The 20,113-nt window shown below is 59.4% G+C and overlaps 1 protein-coding gene across 1 annotated transcript in view; it reads left to right on the top strand.

Moving 5' to 3' along the window:
- Nucleotides 1-20,113, top strand: part of PEPD (peptidase D) — a 113,258-nt gene that overhangs the window by 80,363 nt on the left and 12,782 nt on the right. Inside the window, exons 10-11 of the mRNA XM_047794024.1 lie at nt 8,894-8,962; nt 10,354-10,431. Coding sequence (XP_047649980.1) covers nt 8,894-8,962; nt 10,354-10,431 — 147 coding nt within the window. The remainder of the gene's footprint in view (nt 1-8,893; nt 8,963-10,353; nt 10,432-20,113) is intronic.

The raw sequence follows: 20,113 nt of genomic DNA, 5'->3' as shown, positions 1-20,113 counted from the left end.
ACTTGTTTTCTTGTCATCTATTCTGAAAGAAAGCTTTGTATTCCTGTCATGCGTGAAACCCAGTATAATTTGCCATAAGTGGAAAGTAAGACTTTAAAATAAATACCTGATGCTTAACGCCTGTTTACCGGTGTCCCCTATAATGTCATCCCATGGGCCCTTGTCATGCTTTGGGAAATATGAACTCAAAGAAAGTCGCTTTCCTCCTCTCCCTAGAAGCTTCCCAGTGTCCCAGCTTCCCTCCCCTGTGCCTCCCAGTGTGTGGGGGGGGGAGTTGGGAGGGGTGCTGGCCTCCCTTGGAGGGAAAATAGCCTCTCGATCACACCGAACAAGGATTGCCTCCCTCCACCCCCTCCTGGTCATGTGGTTTGAGCCTCCCTAGCTGCTTCTTCAGGCAGCCTGGTTGATGCATTTTTAAAGGGGGAGTTTGAAAAAAAAAAAAAAATGAGTTTCCCATCCTGCCTCAGCGGTAATGAACCCAACTAGTATCCATGAGAATGCAGGTTTGATCCCTGGTCTCTGTCAGTGGGTTAAGGATCCGGTGTTGCTGTGAGCTGTGGTGTAGTCACAGACGCAGCTTGGACCCCGTGTTGCTATGGCTGTGGTGTAGGCTGACAGCTGCAGCTCCGATTCAACCCCTAGCCTGGGAACTTCCATATGCTGTGGGTATGGCCCTAAAAAGACAAAAAACAAAAACAAAAAAACAAAAAACGGGGTAGGGGGAGTTGGGGGTCTGAGTTCAAAAGGGGTGTTGTTGACATCAGCGACAACAGTGAGATGGGTCAGACCAGAGCAGATGGGGATCTCCAGTGACGACAGAGAACAGATGGCAAATTGTGCCTGTGTTTACGCAGCTCTTCCAGGACCTTCCAAGGCTCAGGCCTCTCACTCGCTCGAGAATGCCAGCCCCAAAGGGTCTGGATTTACACAGCTAGAATCTTCCACTTGAGCCAGGTGCTTCGGGATCCAGGTTTCATCCTGTGTGTTGTCATCATCCTGGGAGCCAGTCGTGTCCTGCCTGTGTCTGTAGCGCCTGCCCCAGGCACCTCTTCTTCCAGACAAGGAGGGTATCGGAGAAGGTCCCCACAGGCCAGCTGCTTGCCGTGTAGGGACAAAACCACTTGCTAATACCCTTCATCTCTAAACCCCTTGAAGATCAGTGTGGAAAAGAGAAACATTCTAAATAGAAGCAGGAAGAAATGCAGGGAAATAAACGTAGGAGCATGTTCGGACTTGCCAGCTGGTAAAACAGCACAATGCTTTCTGTCTTCCTACCAGATCCACATCTGGGGGGCAAACAGACCCTGTGTGACACTGGCCTGGACCCTGAAAATCCTGATAGGGTCCCTTTAGAACATGTCCTGGGTCTCAAAAATGTGCCTGTGCCCAGGAATTCTCCTTCTAGGAGTTTAGCCCGAAGACAGTGCGATGGCCTATGGCCACGCGTGTCCATCGTAACACGGAGGCGGAAGCAACCTGCATATCTCACAGCGTGAAATCGGCGAAGTAAATTATAGGCTCTGGGCCTCCTCATGCCACTGATGACTTATTCAGTCCTTCAACAGAGATGTGCCAAAAACCCCTTGTGTGCCAGGCACGGTTCCAGGCTCCGGAGAGGCTACAAAGTAGACAAAACCCCAGCCCGTGGGAGGTGAGAGAGGATGGATGGATGCAGGAGGAGGGGGGATGGATAAGAGGTCAGAGGGAGGGGAGGGCGAAGGGAGAGGGAGAATTCTTTGCCCAGGGGACTCAGGACAGGCGTCCCTGAGGAGGAGAAGCCTGAAGGAGCGAGAGCAAGTTGGGGACCTTGGGGACAGATGTTCCAGGCAGAGGGAACAGGATGGTCCTGAACATGGCTGGCAGTCCCATGAGTAGCAAGGAACCAGGTGGAGAAGATGGGAGGAGCTGGGGGAAGGCAGGGTTTGAGCAGAGGAGTCCCGGGAGCCTACCTACACGGCAGGGGGCCACGGCTGAAGAGAGGAGCCAGCGCCCCCATCACCCCCATCCACCTGACAAGAGAAGATGGTGGCCCACAGCAGGGATGAGCAGCGTTGCTGGGGAGGAGTGACCGATTCTGGACACGGTGGCCATGGCGGAGACAGGTACCTGTTGACAGGAGCAACGTTTTTGCTTTAGGAGGAACCTTGCCTGGGACATCCCAGCCCTCGTCCCGACCCGGGTGGGGCCCCTGGTCCTCGCAGAGCCTCCTCAGCTCATTTGGGCTCCGTGCACAGGCATGATGTAGAAAAAGTGGGGAACACGTGGATCCAGCCACCTGGAAAGACTATTTGGCTTTATCTGCTAAAGCTGAACCTACCGGAAAGCCCAGCGACATGAAGCATTTCCACTCCTGGCTTCGGAGGTGCGCCTGCACATGCCCCGAGCGACGCTCGAGAGTGTCCTCGGCACCCACGATGGCGACGATCCAGAAACAGCAGGGATGCTCACCCACTGGAGGATGGCGCCCCCTCATCCAGTGGCTCACTGCCAGCAATGGGAAGAAGCAAGTGACAATGACTCACCAGTGGGGAGCTGGCGGGGGGGGGCGGGGAGGTAGGGTTACCAGCGTGACATGGAGCAGCACTAGAAGCCAGACTCAGAGGGGTCTCCTCGTTCAGTGCCACGTGCATCAAGTTCATAACCAGGCGAAACTAACCTGCGGTCTTAGAAGTCAGGCTCCCCATGGTGAGGAGGAGAGGCCTCGGGGTGCTGGGCACAGGGACACTCACTTTGTGACAGGCCATTGTGCCCGGTCCCTAGGATTTTGGTCCTTTTCTGTATGGATGTCAAGAGGTGTCTTTTTAAAAATAATATTATTTAAAATAATAATTATTTTAAAAATCAGTGTTTATGCATTTAAAAATTGGAAGGATATTCAACAAAATATGTGATAGAGGTTATTTCTGGAGGGTAAAGTTATGGGTGATTTTAAGTGTTTTTTCTCTTTGTGTAGAACATTCCTAAAATCTCTTCCGTACGTATCTACATTTGAAGTTTATTAGCAGTCTGATGCAGCCACGGCTTTGACAGCTCAAAGGATATGGTGCTTTCTACGGGAACTGATACCGAGGGGCTCAAGAACTCCGCCTAATCAAGCATGCCAAGAAAAAAGGGGAATATTTGTTAATTGAATGTCATGTTACGTCCTCAGTTATGCCTCATACAAGATAGGCAATTCAGAATTCCCAATTATCCAATTAAAATGCTAATTATCTCGTACCTTGATAAGGCTGCTCCTGGGAGGAGAGAGAGAAGCTTCTCCCTGGCGCTGCCCCCCGCTTCCTGCCCTGATCATGCCGTCTTCCTGCCCTTGTCTCTGGTGGGTGGGCTGTCCCCTCCCAGGGTCTCTGCACCCCGGGGGCCTCTGCTGGAGCTTCTGCTTTCCACCAGCCCGCCTGGGGCACTGGCCCTGAGATCGTGGACCATTCATCCTGGCAGATGTGTTTCCGCTCAGGCGGGGCCCCCACGCACAGAAGAGAGGCCAGGGCCCTGGAAACACCACCCGCCACCAGCATTTAGGGACCACAGGGCCTTGCCGTGCCCAGGCACGTGCTCTTCCAGGGCTCCCACTGCTGATAGACCTGAGGTTTGGAGGCTTTGGGCTCAGAAACCCCAGTGGACTCCAAGATCAAAGGGTTCCATTCAGGGGCTTCTCTGACCCAAGCCCATCACTGCCCTGGCCCACAGTTTCCTCATCAGCAAAGTAGGAAAGCAGCTCCTCTGGGAGTGGTTGTCCTGAACGCCAGCTGCTCCAGGTGGCTGCTGGGTCTTTTTCATGGACCTGTGGGAGGTCCCGGGTGGGAAGGTGGCAGCGTCCCCAGTCTGGCCAAGGTTGCAGATGGTCCTGTGTCTCTGATGGTGCCACATCGGTGCAGCCTGAGCCTTGAAGCTATGCTCTGAGCCCTGGTTTTATTAATAATGCATGTCCGGGTTTAGTCCAAGGCTTTACGTCAACCTCTGCTTGATGTCAGACCCTGTGATGCTACTTGCTCCCTTAAAATACATGGGGCGCCTCAGTGGTGGCTCCCTGGTGTGCCCTGTCTTTTCTAACCAGGATGCCTGAGGACAAGAGGGACAGGGCAGCGCCCCAGTTCACCACTGAGTCCCAGTACCCACTTCCCGCAGAAGGACCACACGCTTGGGCCCCTGCCCACCTTCATCCTATGTCCTAGCTGCCTGCTCCCCTAGACCCTCTGCTTATCCACGTGGTCTCGGCCACCCTGTCCCATCTTCCCTTCCACACTCCCGTTCCTGGTCAGCCTCCTGGGAACCTGACATGCATTGAGGCCCACCTGGAACAGGGAGGAGTGGTTGATGTCACCCACAGCCCCAGCTGACCTCATCCGCCAGTGCTTACTCTGGCGCTGAGAGCCCGGCCACCCTTGTGGCCTGGGCCAGCTCTCCTGCCATTATCTTGGGCAGCTAATGCCTCTCTGTGAGGCTGTGGCCATCTCCTCATCAGATGGTAAGCCTCAGAGGGCAGAAGCTGAGCCGAGTGCCCCAGATGGCTGCATGGGCTGGATTTGCAGGCCCCTGGGGAGGCCAGAAGTATTGTCCCTGGACAGGCAGGCGGTTCCTGCAGATCCAGGGCTCAGGATCTGCTGTCCCTGCCCCGTCACTCGTCTCCAGGCACCGACGAATGGGCCTGCCCGCTGTCACCGCAGGAGCTCCATCCACGCCCTTATTCAAAGCACAGACTCTCCCAAGTTACTTAAAGCTTATCATTTATGCCTGGATACAAAGCACTTTCTGCCCACGTCTCACTTGGGAGAAATTGTAGGCAAGAGTTTTGGAGGGATGGCCATGCCGGGGAGCTTTGGGGACCACTGCGAGGCGGGCGGCAGGGACGTGGGCAGACCCTGCCCTTCCCTCAGTCATCAGGAAGCCCCTCCTGCTGCTGGGGAGGCTGCAGACCATGCGCCTTGTCACCTCGTCGGGGTGCCCCCCACCCAGCCTCCGTCCAGATGAGCGGAGGGAGGAGGGGTGCTCAGGACCAGCCTGGCCCCTGCGCTGCACGTGGGCGTCCAGTGGTTTAAGAGGGCAGCCGGATGGTCTCTGGAGCTGCTGCCTGTCTTCCTGTCTGCTGTCCTCTGATGACAGCAGCAAGACTGGTCGTTTCTAGTTCTTTGCCGATTCTTTGTAAAATCTGCCTGTTCCATTTTCATGCTGTACTTTTAGGTGTTAATTATCTTACGTGTTGAGAGTCTCTCTGACGGTTCTGACATCAGAAGCCCTGGTGTCTGCTGCGGCTGACAGCTCTTGCAGACTATTTTTAGTGTGTGAGTTCATCTTCAGCCTGTGGGGGTGTGTATATACGTGTGTACATGGAGGCGCCTGTTTGTCCTTGTGTGTGTATGTGTGTACAGATCGTAGCCGTCCTGCCTGGGTTGAGTGTGTGGCCACCCAGTTTGACTTTGTCAGTTTGGCTCCGGGCATCACCAGCCAGGGACTGAGTTCTTTTGTTCAATTCCTGCCTTCAGAGTTTCCAAACCATGCAGTTTGTTCCCATCTGAACCTCGTGGAGGACAGGCTTAGGCTGTGAGCTCTGAGGAAATGGTCATTATTTTTTTCCCAGAGTCCAGGAAAGCGTCCCGATTGCCTCCTCAGATGCCGGCGAATTTTCTCCAAGTCTGGGGGTGCATCCCTGGCCAGGCTTCCGCTTTATGTGGGGGGTGGTCTCAGTTCCAACCTCTGGTTTGCCCGAGGCCCCGTCACTGTCCCCACGTGGCAGTGAACACCCAGGCCTCCAGGTCAACGAGACTGCAAGCTCCCTCTTCTCTTCCGGCCAACCTCTCCTTCCTGCCCTGTGGACGTGGGTCTGCTTATTATGTTTGATCATCACTCTGAGTGTTGGGGTGGGGGGATTTCCGGCTGTGCCCTCTGCCTCCATCTCAGTGGGGCCCCAGCTGGGGCTGACTGGGGGCTCACAGCCGAAGGTGGCCATAGGCAGGTGTCTTCAGTAGTCAGGCCTCTCCGGTTATGTCAGCTGGACCCTCACCTGGCTCACAGGTTGCCTTATTTTCCATAAAGGTCTATCGGGGTCTTTCTCAACCTTTTTTTTCCATAAAGGTCTATTAAGGTCTCCCCTCTCATTGCCGCCTGGTCTGTGAACTGTCCAGTGGGACCACGGTGGTTCTGCTGCTGTGCTCTGTCCTTGAGGCCCCTTCTTGCCAAGCTCTGACTGGGCTGTGAGGGATCCTCAGGACGGTCCCAGTGTGGAGCGTCCTCACTCCTGACCCCTTTGAGTCAGAAGTACGTCAGGGAATTCCCGTCATGGCTCAGCGGTAAAGAACTTGACTAGTCCCTTGAGGACATGGGTTCGTTCGCTCCCTGGCCTCGCTCAGTGAGTTAAGGATCTGGCGTGCCTGTGGCTGTGGTGTGGGCCAGCAGCTGCAGCTCCAATTCATCCCCTAGCCTGGGAACTTCCATATGCCACGGGTGTGGCCCTTAAAGAAAGAAAGAACGGTGTCAGACTCGGGACCCTGGGCCACTGCACTTGCTCCCAAACTAGACGTGGGAGTCCATGGTCCAGGGCTGAGGTCCCAGGGAGGGGGCCCCTGAAGCGTGTGAGCAGAAAACGGGGCCCATTGCATCCACCTGTTACACCAGCAAAGCATTGGTTTGTCCTCGTATCCTGTCAGTCAGGTTCACTTGAAGCAAAATGAGGTGCTGAAGGTTGAAGGAAAGACTTAAACCTTCTCAAGGTAGAGTGAGTTTCCAGCATGTGGCATTTCCCCTCCTCTTTCCAGACCTTCCTTGTGGTCATGCAGTCTGCATGGTTGGCTGGTGTAAGTGACCCGGGCTGCAGTTTGCAGATGAAAACTGGGTCGGCCGTTCCTGGGTCTGGCCCTTCTGTGAGCCATGCCTTTTACTCTAAAAGGCTTTTCACTTCAAGAAGCGGGGACCTGCGGTGCAGCCTATTCCTACTGCATAGATTACAGGGCAGCGAGACACCTGCTGCTGAGACTGGCTGCAGGCAGGGAACCAGCTCCACTCTGTGTCCTCAAGCTGCTGTGAAGCTTTGTTCATCCCCTCCCGGCCCCCTTGCCTGTCCCTCACCCCAGCAGAAGCTTGCTGGCCCCTTCACCTGGAGAGCAGCTGCTGCCTCCGAGGCCCACTTCTGTCCCGGCAGGGCTGCATCCCCCAGGCTCGGGGTGCCCGAGGCCCCATGGCCTGTCGTGTCCCCCACTCGCCGTGGGCTGCTGTGCGGAGTCCTGGTGTATGGGACTCTGCATCTAGACAGGCTGTGTGGAGCCACCTCAGGGCCTTGACCTGGCATGGCTGTCCTGTGGCCTCGGAGACAGGCTGAAGTTGATGGCAGCCGCCTGAGTGCTCCCAGCGCGAATACGGGGGCAGCTGTTGCCGTACGCGGCTTTCCTTGCCTCCCTGGCAGCTCTTGAAATCCTTTGTGTTGAGGAAATATTTCACTTGCAGATACCCAATTATCCTGCGAGATTTGTAAAAGCAAGTCTGAAGGCTGATTGAATATAGCACAACCGTTCCTGCATAACAGCCCCGTAATACCCAATCATAACAATTATACATAATTTGTGTTTACAGTGCCTGGAAGATTAGACTCCTCCGTACAGACATTCTCTAAAACAGGCCTCGAACATGTAGGGCGGGATTGTCACTTAGTGGGCCCCGCGGGCGGCCTCGGCGTTCTGAGCACAGCCCCGCGGTCCGTCTCCCGCTGCCCTGGTGGTCAGCGGAGAGGGTGGGGTCCAGCTGGGCACGGTCCTCAACCGGGGCCGCCCAGAAGGCTGGACTCGAGCTGTTGCCCAGGCCTCAGGGAAGGTAGAGGGTAGCCCGCCCCCCTCGTCCCCCTCCCAGTCTGGGTTCTGCAGAGGCCATGCCAGGCCCTCGGAGCACCGAATCCCATGCCCAGGCCGTCTCCCACCTTCAGGTCCTGGGGCATATGGTGGGGGGAGGGATGGGGTCCTGGCTCTCAGCAGCGAGGTCTCCTGGAGGTTCAGCTGGTTGTGTTACTGATGCGGTGCTTCCAGTCCCCCACCCACCGCGGTTGCCTCGAGCACCTGCCCCAGGGAGAGGGGGCGAGGCCCAAGCTGCCACGAAAGCTGGCTCACCCCTTGACCTCCACTGTCACACTCCCGGGCTTGCTGGGCTCTGTTGACCTCCGAGCTCCTGGGGTTCTCCCCTGGTTCGGTTCTCTCTGGGCTCAGCCTGCGGGTGGCTACTGGCTGCCCACTCTGGAGGCTCGTCTTTCTCTCCAGACCTTGCTCCTGGCCTCCCCTGCTCAGGGTGGGAGCTTGTCCAGGGGCTGACCAGTTTTTGCTGCTTGTCGCAAATAGGGAGAAGCTGGGCCTGCCCCCAGACCCTGCCTCTGCTCCCTCCCTGGAGCTTGCCCAACCCTGTTCTGTCTGCCTGCGGGCCTGCCCCTCAAGTCCATCTTCCAGGCCAGAACCCAGCGGCTGCTGCTCTCCCCTCCCTGCATCCACCCCTCCCTGAGGTCAGGCTCAGGGCTTCAACTGAATCTAGTCCTGGGGCTGGGAGAGCTCGTGTGTTGTCCCCCCGCCCCCAGCTGTGCATCCAACCCCTCCCGGTGGCATAGCATGTGGCCTTGCACCCCTGCAGAAACAGGAGGCCCCCCTACCCTGGCTCCTTTCCTCAGAGGACCAGGGCTATCCTCCTGATGGGGCCTGCAAGGCTGGGCAGCGCCATGGCATTGGAAGCGGGTCCGGCAGCCTTGTCCCCTCTGTGGGCTGAGCTTTGTACGTCTGTGGCCTATGGCTGACCCCCAGGCTGCCAGCCTCACAGAGCCACACGGGAGCTCAGGCCTTCCAAAGAGCAAAGGCCGGGCTGAGGAGTTGCGGGGGCCAGGGGGCCTGCAAACTCTGACCCCTCCACCCTGACTCTGCTTCCATCCCCACAGCCTCTTCGAGCACTACTGCTACTCCCGGGGCGGCATGCGCCACAGCTCCTACACCTGTATCTGCGGCAGGTAAGAGGGCCTCCCGGGCCATGTGGGAATGATCTCAGGAAGAGGGTGGGGGAGAGGGAGGGACCCCGCTGTTCCTCCAGCCTACACGCACCTGTCTGCTCCCATGCCCACAGCAGGGCCCACCTAAGCCTAGAAGTCGCTCTCCCCGCCTGAGGCTCTGGGAGCAGAGGTTGCTTCTGCAAAGAGGGGAGCCTGCCCGCCACGCCCTGCCCTCCCTTCCCATCTCCAGCTGGCAGCTCCTCCCACAGCTGCCCCCCTTGCCCCCGCCACATGGGCACACTCCCAGCCTCAGGCTGGGACCTGGGCTTCGGTGTACAGTGGGGGCAGAAGGAGCTGCCTCAGTGCAAGAGGCCGTGTGTGTGTGCGTGTGTGTGTGCGTGTGTGTGCATGGAACAGCACACCTGTGGGTGGGCCGGGGGCTCTGTGGTGGAGGTGTCACTCTAGGCGTGTTCATGTGTGGCACATTGTGGCTGGGGGTGCACGTCCTGTGTGCGCCTGCACTTGGCAGGGTGAGCTTGGAGGCACAGGATGGAAATGACGGTGAATACAGGGGCAGCTCGTGGCCATGAGCGTGCACAGCCGGGTGTCTGTCTGGATCGCTGTAGGTGTCTTGGAGGGGCACATCCTGGCTGTGGGTGGCCCCCTCGTCCCCCAGGCTCCCCCCTGTCTGGTCTCCCTGTGCTCCCTGGGGTCAGAGCCTCTGGCCTCTGCGCAGCCAGGCTGGAGCCAGCAGCTCTGCTGATGTGCACGTCCTTGGTGCATGAATAATACATGTGAACATCTCAGTCCTTGGAGATGTTCTTCTCTGGTGGATGGAGAGAAAAATCATTATTTCTACTTTTATGATTCCTGAGACTCCCGAACGGGGCCATAAATATTACACCCAGGTGGGTTTTTTTTTTTTCCTTTGGACAGACTTAAAAGTCCTTTTTTCTTAAAGGCATCGCTCATTAGGGAAGCGCTCTCAGGCAGAGAGGCGAGGAGCCGCTGGCTGGCTGTCTCTGGCCCCCGCCAGCAGACCTTGGCAGCTCCCAACACAGCCCGGGCCCTTCCCATTGGCCCTCCCCTCTGCCTTTAGCCACCAGGAAATGAGGGCTTCTTTGGGGCCCCTTGCCTGGGCCTGCAGGCCCACATCCCCAGCACCTACCTGAGCAGCATTCAGGATACGCTGCAGGTGACACTGGCACGAGCCAAGAGGTTGGCCGCCAGCAGTGTGGTTGCAGGGTGCCAGGGCCACCTGCCCCCACCTCAGGCTGTGGACCTGGCCCCGCCAGCCCTGGGCCCTGCTGCAGGGTGGACGGTATTGCCCCCTGGGGCGGGGGATCGGGGCGCCAGCTTCCAGGGCCTGCTGGCTGAGGATGGGCCGCTGACTTCTGCCTGATGCTCTGCAGTGGTGAGAACTCGGCCGTGCTGCACTACGGACACGCCGGGGCCCCCAACGACCGGACCATCCAGGACGGGGACATGTGGTGAGTGAGGCCAGCCCCCGAGCTGCCCTGGCTCTGTGTGGGAACGGCGGGGCCATGGTGGGACTCAGCCCCCAGGGGGACTGACCAGGGCCTCTTGGACCCACCCTGAGAAGCCGGACTACAGTAGAGACCCCAGGTCTGCTCTGGGCCCAGACTGTCCTGCCAGAGCCGCTGGCCTGCACAGTGCCTCCTCTCCAGGACCAGTGAGGTGCCGAGAGAGGGGGCCAGGGGACCCTGTGCTGTGGGGGTGAGGCACCGCCTCAGACAAGGGCCTGTGCGGTGGCCCAGCACCCACCACGCGCACATCTCTGGCTCAGTGCTGGGAGGGCAGGCTTCTCCGTTTAGAGCAGGGACGACCCGAGGGAGGCCCCACCCTCTGAGCGTACCAGCCTCTGCCTTGGGTCTTCTTGGCGTGAGCGGCCATTAGTTCAGGAGGACGGAGGTGGTGCTTGGCCCCCGAGGCTATTTGCAGGGCTGTCCTGAGCAGTTGGATGTGCTCACCACTCCTCATGCTGTGACCAAGCAGGTGTGGGCAGGACCTACAGCGTCCAACCCTCTGATGGAGGCTGCCCGGTGGGCGGAATCGCCCCCCCCGCACCTCCAGACCCCCGGCGTGGAGGCCTCCCAGCAGGCGTGCGCCCCAGCTCTCTGCGCGGCCGCTCTGGCCTTGGCAGGGGCCTCGCTGGCCTGGACCAGCTCTGTCCTCAGCTCACGGGCACTCTTCCCCTGTTCTCTCCGTCACCAGATGTCAGGCAGGGCTAGTCCAGGCTGCTGTGGGCTTCTGAGAGCCATCCAGAGGCCGCAGGCCACACAGGGCCACCTAGCCTGAGCTGCAGACATCGTGCGGTAGTCACCGACCCGCAGTCGGGGTGGGTGGCGTGTGCACACTGTCCCACCAGGCCCTTTGATGCCTTTCGCTCCTGTCCCCGAGGCACCTGAGCCTGGTCCCCCAGCTGCTTCTGGTCAGGGCTGTGCTCTGCTCAGGTCATGCATGTCGCCCTGCTAGGCACAGTCCCCAAGCTGTCATTCGAGTTACACCCCCATGCTGGCCAGGACTCAGCCACACACAGGGCGTGCGGGTAGGCTGCACACAGGGGTCCCTGGCACACAGCCGCCAGGGGGCATGCGCCAAGAGACGCTCTGTTCTCAGCTGTCACTGCTGAGTATTTTTGGAAACCCGTCCAAACTCAGGGTACCAGGCACCCGACTGGCCACAGTGTCCCCTCACCCAGGTCGGTTGCTGGACAGGATGTTCTGGCCCGGGCCCTGTTGGCAGGAGCCCAGCTTCTGGGAGGAAACGCAGCCTCTTCGTTCCCTCTCTGAGCCTCAGTTTACTTTCTGTCGGTGGAGAGAACACACAGCACCCAGCCCCATGGGGGGCGGCAGCAGGGTGTAGGGCCTACCGGTCCCCGGGCGCTCTCCCAGGGTACTGGGCTGGCAGGGCAGGGATGGGAGCACGCGGAGGGGGACACCTAACGTGGACACAGAGGCACGGCCACGCACCGCAGCCCTCCCAGGGTGTCCGACATCCTTCCCGGTGCAGGGGCCAAGGGCATGCAGTGACCTTGGCAGGCTTCTCCGCCGTGCCCGGTGCCAGGGCCAGCTCCCACAGGTGGGTGTCTCCCCCTCCCCTCCCATGTGTAGGCAAGGTGACAAAACACAAGGAGCGTGCAGGTGCAGAGCCAGAGGGCTTGGGGAGGGGGTGTCCGCTGCCTCCAACTCCACGCAGCTGGAGACTAAGGGGAGGAGGCGGCCTGCCCTCTGGGCCCCGGCTGAGGCGCTGGTGGCCCCAAAAGGAGGCCACCCGGTGTCTTCAGCGACTCGGGCCTCCTGGAACTTATCCTAACACTTGTGACCCATTCTGGCTGGGCCAGGAGGACAAGGCATGGGAATCCAGCCCCCATGCCGAGGCAGAGGCCCAGCTGTCCCTGCTGGAGGGCCCTGCGGCAGGACTGTACAGGCCGAGGCTTTCTTCTCTGTGAGTTCGGCCCACCCCAGAGGAAGTGGCTGCTTCCCCCTCTCCTCTTTATCCGTCCCAAGAGAGTCCTCGCCCCGTGAGAGGCTGTGTTCTGGGGACTCCTGACGCCATGGGGCCTGGCTTACTGGGGGCACCAGGCACCAGGCCTCCACACGTCCAGATGCCATGGCCTCGAGCCTCCTAGGCAGCGCCTGGCACCTGCGTCTCCTGGTTGCAGCTTTAGAGACAGGAGTGATCCAGGGAATCCCACGGATGTTAATGCCAAGCCCAAACTGGTGATTTTATTTTTCTAATGCTAACTTTGAAATGTAGCCAGTAGAATAATTATGAGTTTATTATAGTCCATTTATCATGCAGCATTTAGAACAACATGTTTTGTTGATTACTGCTACTGCCAGATTGCTGAAGGCATTTATAATCCATTGTTTTATTGAAATTGATCTGCCGAGGGCCTCCTGTGTTCGGTAAATAATAAATCACTCTGTTACCCCAACATAAAAGTCACGATACTTCATCATCAGGTAAGAAACTAAAATAAGAGCGAAGCGCAGAATGTGTCCCGAAGCTGAGCGGCCCCCAGCGCCGTGACAGTTTTCCAGTGCCCGTGGGGGAGGTACGCTCGAGGTCTCAGTCCTGGATGTGGGGTGCAAATGCCCCAGAGACGGTTTAACGTTTAGGAATGGGGCTCCCCAGGGGCCAGAACTGGTCCAGGGTAGCCAGACTCTGCCAGAGATGACGGGGAAATGGGTGTTGATGGGCAGCCAGCCCTTCGCATCCCTTTCTCTCTCCAGTCCCAGAGGTGCCCGCTGTCTGACCATGATCACAGAGGGTCCCCCGTTCAAGCCCCTGCCTCCCCCTCTTTGGCTGAGGGGTCACCCCTCCGAGCCCCAGTTTCTCCATCAGCCACCAGGGCTGAGAGCACCCAGCTCTGGGCGGGTTCACTGATGGCCACTGCGTGGGGTGTGGGGACCGGCACAGGGGGCCTTCAGCGGGAGAGAGCTGCCACACGGCGGCCTCCCCAGAGCTGGCAGCCCACCCGTGCCCCTGAGGCCTGCCTTCCAGCAGCTGCTTCCGCCCTAGAGACCCGACCTGAGGCGAGAGCCGCAGGCAGAGCCCAGTTTATTGAGACCACTCTGGGGTCACGTGACCTGCCTGCCCCATGTTTTTGGCCCTCAAACTGTCTCCGAGACATGTGCCAGGTAGAGCTTGAAGCTGGCCGGGGCCACCTTCCACCCCTCTGCCCTTCCAGTACCAGGCGCCTCTCAGGAGCTGGGCCAGGGACTTGGGACCTGTAAGTCAGACACGTTGGTACTTAGCCCACGTCAGATGCATCACCAGAGCTGAGAAGGGTGTTCCGAGGAGCTCTTCCTCCCCCGCCAGACCCTCAGGCCCCTCCCTGCGTCTCTCAGCTGGATGCTGCCCCACTTGCTCCGCCTGGATGCCCAGGCGGGAACTGGACTTTGATGTGGCCTCAGATCTCCTCCGCCCTCCCTCTCGGCTGCTTCAGAGGCACAAGGCCTCTTGTGGGGCTTCTCGGGGCTTCACTTTTGCCTCCGAGAGCCCTTTCCTGCTCTGGCCCTCGGGGTTCACCGTGAACCTCATCACCAAGACACTGTCCTAGAGAAGCCATGGGTTGCTTTCCATTTTTGTTTGAAGGATGCAGACAGACCTCCTAAAACAGAGTTACAAAGCGTGGCCCCAGATTTCCCATCGCGGCTCAGTGGTTAGCGAACCCAACTAGCATCCATGAGGACATCGTGGGTTCCACCCCTGGCCTCACTCAGTGGGTGAAGATCTGGCAGTGCTGTGAGCTGTGGTGTAGGTCGCAGACACAGCTCGGATCTGGGGTGGCTGTGGCTGTGGCACAGGCCGGCAGCTGCAGCTCCGATTGGACCCCTAGCCTGGGAACTTCCATATGCTGTGGGTGCGGCCCTAAAAAGACAAAAAAAAAAAAAAAGTGTGGCCTACTTGTAATAAACACTCACCAAGTTCACATGGGATGGTCTGACATCATGAGAGGCCCTTCCTGGGAAGGAGCCCAGAAGACCCCTCCACACCAGATCAGCCGTGCGAGCCCAGGTGTAGCCGGGGGCGGCGGGGGGGGGGGGGGGGGGGGGAAGAGGCCCTCTGAGTCCGCATCACTGTCCTGTCCCCCAAAACCAGCCTGGGCTTTGGAAACCAGAGTCTCTAAGGGGGGCGGAGGCGCCCAGGGCTGGTGCACCGCCCATGGGCCACCAGGGAGCGCCGTGGTCCGTGTTTAGGTCCACCTAGAAGCAGTGCAGCCAGAACTGGGCCCACTACAGTACTGGACTCCCCACCTCCCCTGGGCCCAACAGGCTCCCTCTGGGGGGCAGAGGTGGGAGGTGGGGAGGGTTCAGCGTGCGCCTCCAGTGGGCCCTGATTTGGAAAACAGCCTGGATACCCCTCCTCACCTGCCATCTCCTCCTTCTCCCACTATCTGATCAGGTGGCAGGGGGAGTGGTTCCTGGGGCGGGATACCCCATGGCTTCTCTCAGAACCTTCCCGGCTGCCTAGTCTGAGGATGCCCAGGCTGGGTTGCCCAGCAGCTGATGGGATGCGGCTGGTGGGTGGCGAGCCGTACCTCCCAGCACTGGCCAGAAGAGGGCAGCATTGCCTCAGGACATGCTGGCCTGGCTCATCCCTGCTAGCGCTGTCTTGGTGTCCTGGGGCTCCGGATGGGAGAGGCTTAGTGGGGGAGAAGCCTGTCCCAGCGCGTGCTCAGCAGTCAGCCCGTGTCATCCTGGGACTTATCCCGGGACGGCTGTCCCTTCCGTCTCCTTACCTCATGGTGGTCGGCCTGGAGTCTTGGCCTTGCCCTGCTGACTGGCAGAGGGCTGACACAGTTCATGGGGACCAAAGCCCACAGAAGTCAGAGCTGCCTTGTTCCTCCCAGGGGGCCCCAGAAGACACCTGCAAGTGTCAGTGGCGGGTGGGCCGTATGTGCCACTGCTCCCTGAGCCGAGGCGGGATCAGACCCTCTCTACAAGGCTTCCCTGCTGCTCCTTGGCTTCCTCCCGCAGACGGAGCCAGGCCTTGAGAGGGCACGGCCCGGGCAAGCTCTTCCCCGCCAGCCCCTCCGTTACCTGCCTGCTCTCCCTGCCCCTCTCTCGAGTTAATTCCCTGTTAATTCTGCAAGTTGTTGGGGACTAGACCTTAGTTTAAACTCCTGGGGAAGCTCGCCCCCACCTCAACCCTCTGTCCTAGGCCACTGTGCCTCAGGCAGGGGCCTGCGTCTCTGTCACAGACACCCCACCCCTCCCCCACAGGCTGCAGGGTGCCCGCCTCTCGGGGGGGCCCCCTCAGGCAGCAATGGGACAGTTCCGCCTGCTCCTGGTGGCTAAGTTTGCTGCTGTGCTGCTGCCCCACAGAGGGGCGAGTCTGTATCTGGGGCTCCCTGCTGCCCCACTGAGGGGCGCCCAGCCCCCACTCGTTCTGGCGCCTGAGGTCTCAGTCATCTTTAGAGAGCAAGTGTCACCTCCAGGCCTATCTCCCTGAGACCAGACCCAGCCCAGACCCGCCACCTCACCGTCTCCTCAGAGAGAACTCGGTTGTCTCGGACCAGCCCCATCCTGAGCATTTGATGGCCTTTTGGCCTTAAGGACATGCTCCCGTCCTGCGGGCAAGATACTCCTCTCAGGGGGCGGGGGTGAGGCACAGACCTTGGTCAGCCGTCGGTGCAGACCAGTGGCCGTGGCCTTCAACCTGCTGACCGGGTTGAGGCAGGCTTTACATTCTAACCCAGTACCGTGTAAGCAGAGACACCAGATAGTGACCAGACACCCTCCCCACGGGGTTTCTGTCCATCCTGTGCCATCGTTTGTGCCTCTTCCCCACACCCCACGCGGCTGACGTCACAGCCCACAGTGTGAAAGCGCCGGTCCAGACAGTCTGTGCGCTCACAGACACCATGGGACACTGCTTACGGAAAAGTGAAACGAAGCATGTGCTGTGCGTGTGACACCGACTCACCGCCTCCCCCGCAGAGGCCACTGCCGTGATGCCCGGCCCTGCCCTCCACTGTGCTGTGGTGGCAGCACCCCCCGGGGTGTGTGGCCACTGTGTCCCGCCCACAGGACGGGCCCGGGGACACGGCCCACACTGGTGCTCTGCTTCTTCCCACATCACCCCTAAGAAGGTAACAGCAGTTCCATGCAGACGCACAGCAGGCCCTCGTCACCCCGCGCCCTGGGGAGGGCTGGTTGCTTGGGTGGCTTTCCTGTCTGCCCGGGCCCTGCATGAGCAGCTGCCCTGTGGCTGGATTGGGGAACAGGGATGCCCAGAGGACACAGGGGAGGGGTCGGCTAGGGGAGTCAGCCTGTGGCGCTGAGGGAGCCTCCAGGGCTCCGAGTGGTGGCCTTTGCCCCACCAGTCACACCTGGGGCTTGGCACTGCAGGGAAGGTCTGGCCAGGAGCAGTGGGCCTCTTCTGGAGGGGCTGCCCACCGCGGCGCAGCAACAGGCAGGGGAGCGGTCGGCCTTGCCCTCTGTCTCATGCTGAGGTCTGCAGGAAGCCGGAGTTTCCTCCGGCTCAGAAATCCCCAGCTGGGTCTGGGACGCAGACTAGGGCGGGTGCACATTGGGGTCTGAAATGCTCCTGCCATGGTGAGTAGGTCTGTGAGCAAGTGCCGACCTGCCGTGAGAGGCAGCGGAGAGCTGGACCCACAACCTGGAGATGCAGACGCAGCCGCGGGCCAAGTGCACGGTGGCCCTTGTATCAACACTGGAGCATTTCCCCCCAACTCTTCCCAAGGCTCACATCACTGGCCGAACTATCTCATCGGCCGCCTGCCGGCAGTGGGGCCGAGGGAATTGAGGGGGGGTCCAGGGAGGGCCTGGGTGGGCCAGTGGTGGCAGGTAGCCCGGGCCTGAAGCTGCCCAGGAGGAGCCAATGGAAGACAGAGCCTCTCATCCGAGCCAGAAATAGAACCAGATGAACACGTGTGAGGCAGGAGACGCCAGCATATTGCGCGGAGATGTGTAATATCTCCCCAGATGTCTTTGATTATCACACGCATCCACTCGGCCAAAGCTGGTAGGGTCCCCGGGGGGTGTCCCCAGGCAGCCGGGGAGGAAGGATCCTGCGTTGTGGGTTGAGCCAAAGTATGAGCGAATCCTGCGTCGTCAGTGTGCAGTCAGGGGATGGAGTGGACACGGAGGAGCTGGAGGGAGATGATTTATAAAGGAGATGGCTGTCGTCCCTGGATTCCAGAATGGCTTGAATCTGAATAACTTCTGCATGTAGGAACTCAGAGGGGGATTTAAGAAAAAAAAAAGGCAGAAAAAGATAGGGAACTGAGAGCACGAAAATAGACCTCAGCCCCGTGGCCCCGCATCGCTGGGCAGGAGGGAGCTGGCCGGCTGGGTGTACACTTCCTTCTCCAGAAAGCGGATGATCTTAAAACAAAAAATACAGCGGAAGTCTTCTAGAATCTGAGCGCGAAAGCCAGGCTGGCAGAGGAACTCCAAGCATGCCCCTTCCCATTTTCTTTTTTTGAGGAGAGCAGGGAGGATTTGGTCAGGCATCTCGTCTGTCCTGGGGAAGAGGCCTGCTGGCGCTCTCCCGATGGCTCCAGCGGTTGGTGCGCTCTTGTGGGCTCCCCGGCTTTTTCAAGAGCACGATTTCTGGTTTTCTTGGAGATGTGCACGGTCCAATAGAAGGTTCTGCCCCAGGCGCTACTACAGGTCGCCCTCTGAAGTGGTGGCCCCCCAGGAATCTGTGCCCACACTCTTGGCTCTGTCCTGTCTGCTCAGGCCCTTCCTGGACGTTCTAAATCAACAAACCACAGACCATTTTCCTTTGTTGCCTCTGAGCAGCCCAAAGGGGAGTGCTCTGCTCCCCGGGTGAACCCGGGCCACGGGCCAACTCCAGGTGCCTGCCTGCACGCTGGCCCCAGAGGACACCAGCCTGCCCCAGTGGTGGTAGAGTCTGTATTTTCTTTTCTTTTTCTTTTTTTTTCTTTCTTTTTGGTCTTTTCTAGGGCCGCACCCATGGCATATGGAGGTTCCCAGGCTAGGGGTCTAATCGGAGCTGTAGACTCCAGCCTACACCAGAGCCACAGCAACACAGGCCGAGCCACATCTGCAACCTACACCACAGCTCATAGCAATGCCAGATCCTTAACCCACTGAGTGAGGCCAGGGATCGAACTCGCAACCTCATGGTTCCTAGTTGGACTCATTAACCACTGAGCCATGATGGGAACTCCCGCCTGCCTTTTCAAAGGGGAAACACGGAGGCCCTGAAGGCTGAGCTCCGCAGCCAGGACAGAGATGCCCATCCCTGGGCCCTGAACTGCCAACCCCCAACTCGGGACTTAGCTGGACCAGTGTTCAAAGCCTCGGTTTCCCTGTGGTTTAGGGCCAAGCTACACCCCGCCCGCCTGGCCAGCTGGAGGGAGGACTGAGTAAACACCTGCAGGCAGCTGTCAGCCCAAACACCCTGGTGCCTCTGCCTCTGCAGCGTCTGGGGACTGGATGCCTGGGCGTGTCTGCCCGGGGCCGCTCACCGTTTGGTCCTCAGCTCCCACACAAGGCCTGGGCAGGTCTCCTCAAGTTGGGCCGCCCCAGGCAGGGTCTCCCCGGAGTCTGTGACCCAATCCGACATCCCCTGCCGTGCCAGGGAAGCTCTTCCCCCGCTCCTAAGAATCACCTGAGTTGTTATCTGGTGCTTTTTGCACTGTTGACATTGTTTATGGTGTTTTGCAATTGGAAAAAAGACAGCAGATTAAAAAGTGCCTGACCGGGGACTTTGGATTCCAGCAGAGCGTCCTTTCCTTTAGAAATCTTTCTGTGGAGTCGCTGGGGCTGCCATCAGGCTGTATGGCCTGACTTCTTGCTCCCCCTTGTAGGGCACGGAGTCGGGGTCCCCAGAGACAGGCACAGGGGCAGCCTCTGGAATGTTGGTTGAGCCATTGTGTTTACTATTAGAATTAGGGTTTGGGTGAGAGGCCCTTGTCATGGGAGGCGTGGCTCTGTCCCTGGGCTCAGATTTGCCAGGATTCGTGTGGCCTCAGACTGCACTACACGGACGGAGCCAGGCACAGAGGGGAGCCGGGCTCTAGCCAGTCACAGAGGGCAGTGCCCGCTGCCACCGCCTCCGCCCCATCTGGCTCTGAAACACGGCAGGGGCCCAAGCTCTGGCACTGGAGTGGGGCCTCTCAGTCGGTTTTGTCACCATCAGCATCATGACTTGACTATGACCCCAAGAAGGGGACAGGGGGCTGGTGGGCCTCTGCTCTGTGCGTGCCCGGGTGGGACCAGATGAGGAGGCCACTCCGTCTCTGCACGCCACTCCTCTCATCTGGGGCCCCCATCATCAGGCCTGGACCCGGCAGCCCCTCACTTACTGTGTCTCCTCCTACCACGGAGGGAGCTCGGGCTAGGATTCTCGCTCGACTTGCCCGTGACTAGGGGCCATGAGCACACAGTCAGGTGGCAGGGGTGTGGGGGTGAGGCTCCCCGCCCCCCGTTCCCTCCCAGCCCCCCTGCAGCCGGACCCTGTCACGGGGTGTCCGGAGGCCAGGCTCAGCTGGGCCATCCCCCTGACTCAGCAGGCTCGTGTGTCTGTCCCCGCGGCATCCAGCCTCAGCCACTTTGCACTCCCAGCTCTGGGCTTCTTTCCTTCCACTCTCTGCTCCTGCCATTCGTGCCTCCTGCCCTGTGACCTGGGGGTGCTGGGAGCCAA

The sequence above is a fragment of the Phacochoerus africanus genome, chromosome 8 (genome assembly GCF_016906955.1).
Source record: "Phacochoerus africanus isolate WHEZ1 chromosome 8, ROS_Pafr_v1, whole genome shotgun sequence".
Taxonomy (NCBI): Eukaryota; Metazoa; Chordata; class Mammalia; order Artiodactyla; family Suidae; genus Phacochoerus; species Phacochoerus africanus.
This window is presented reverse-complemented; position numbering and strand designations above follow the sequence as displayed.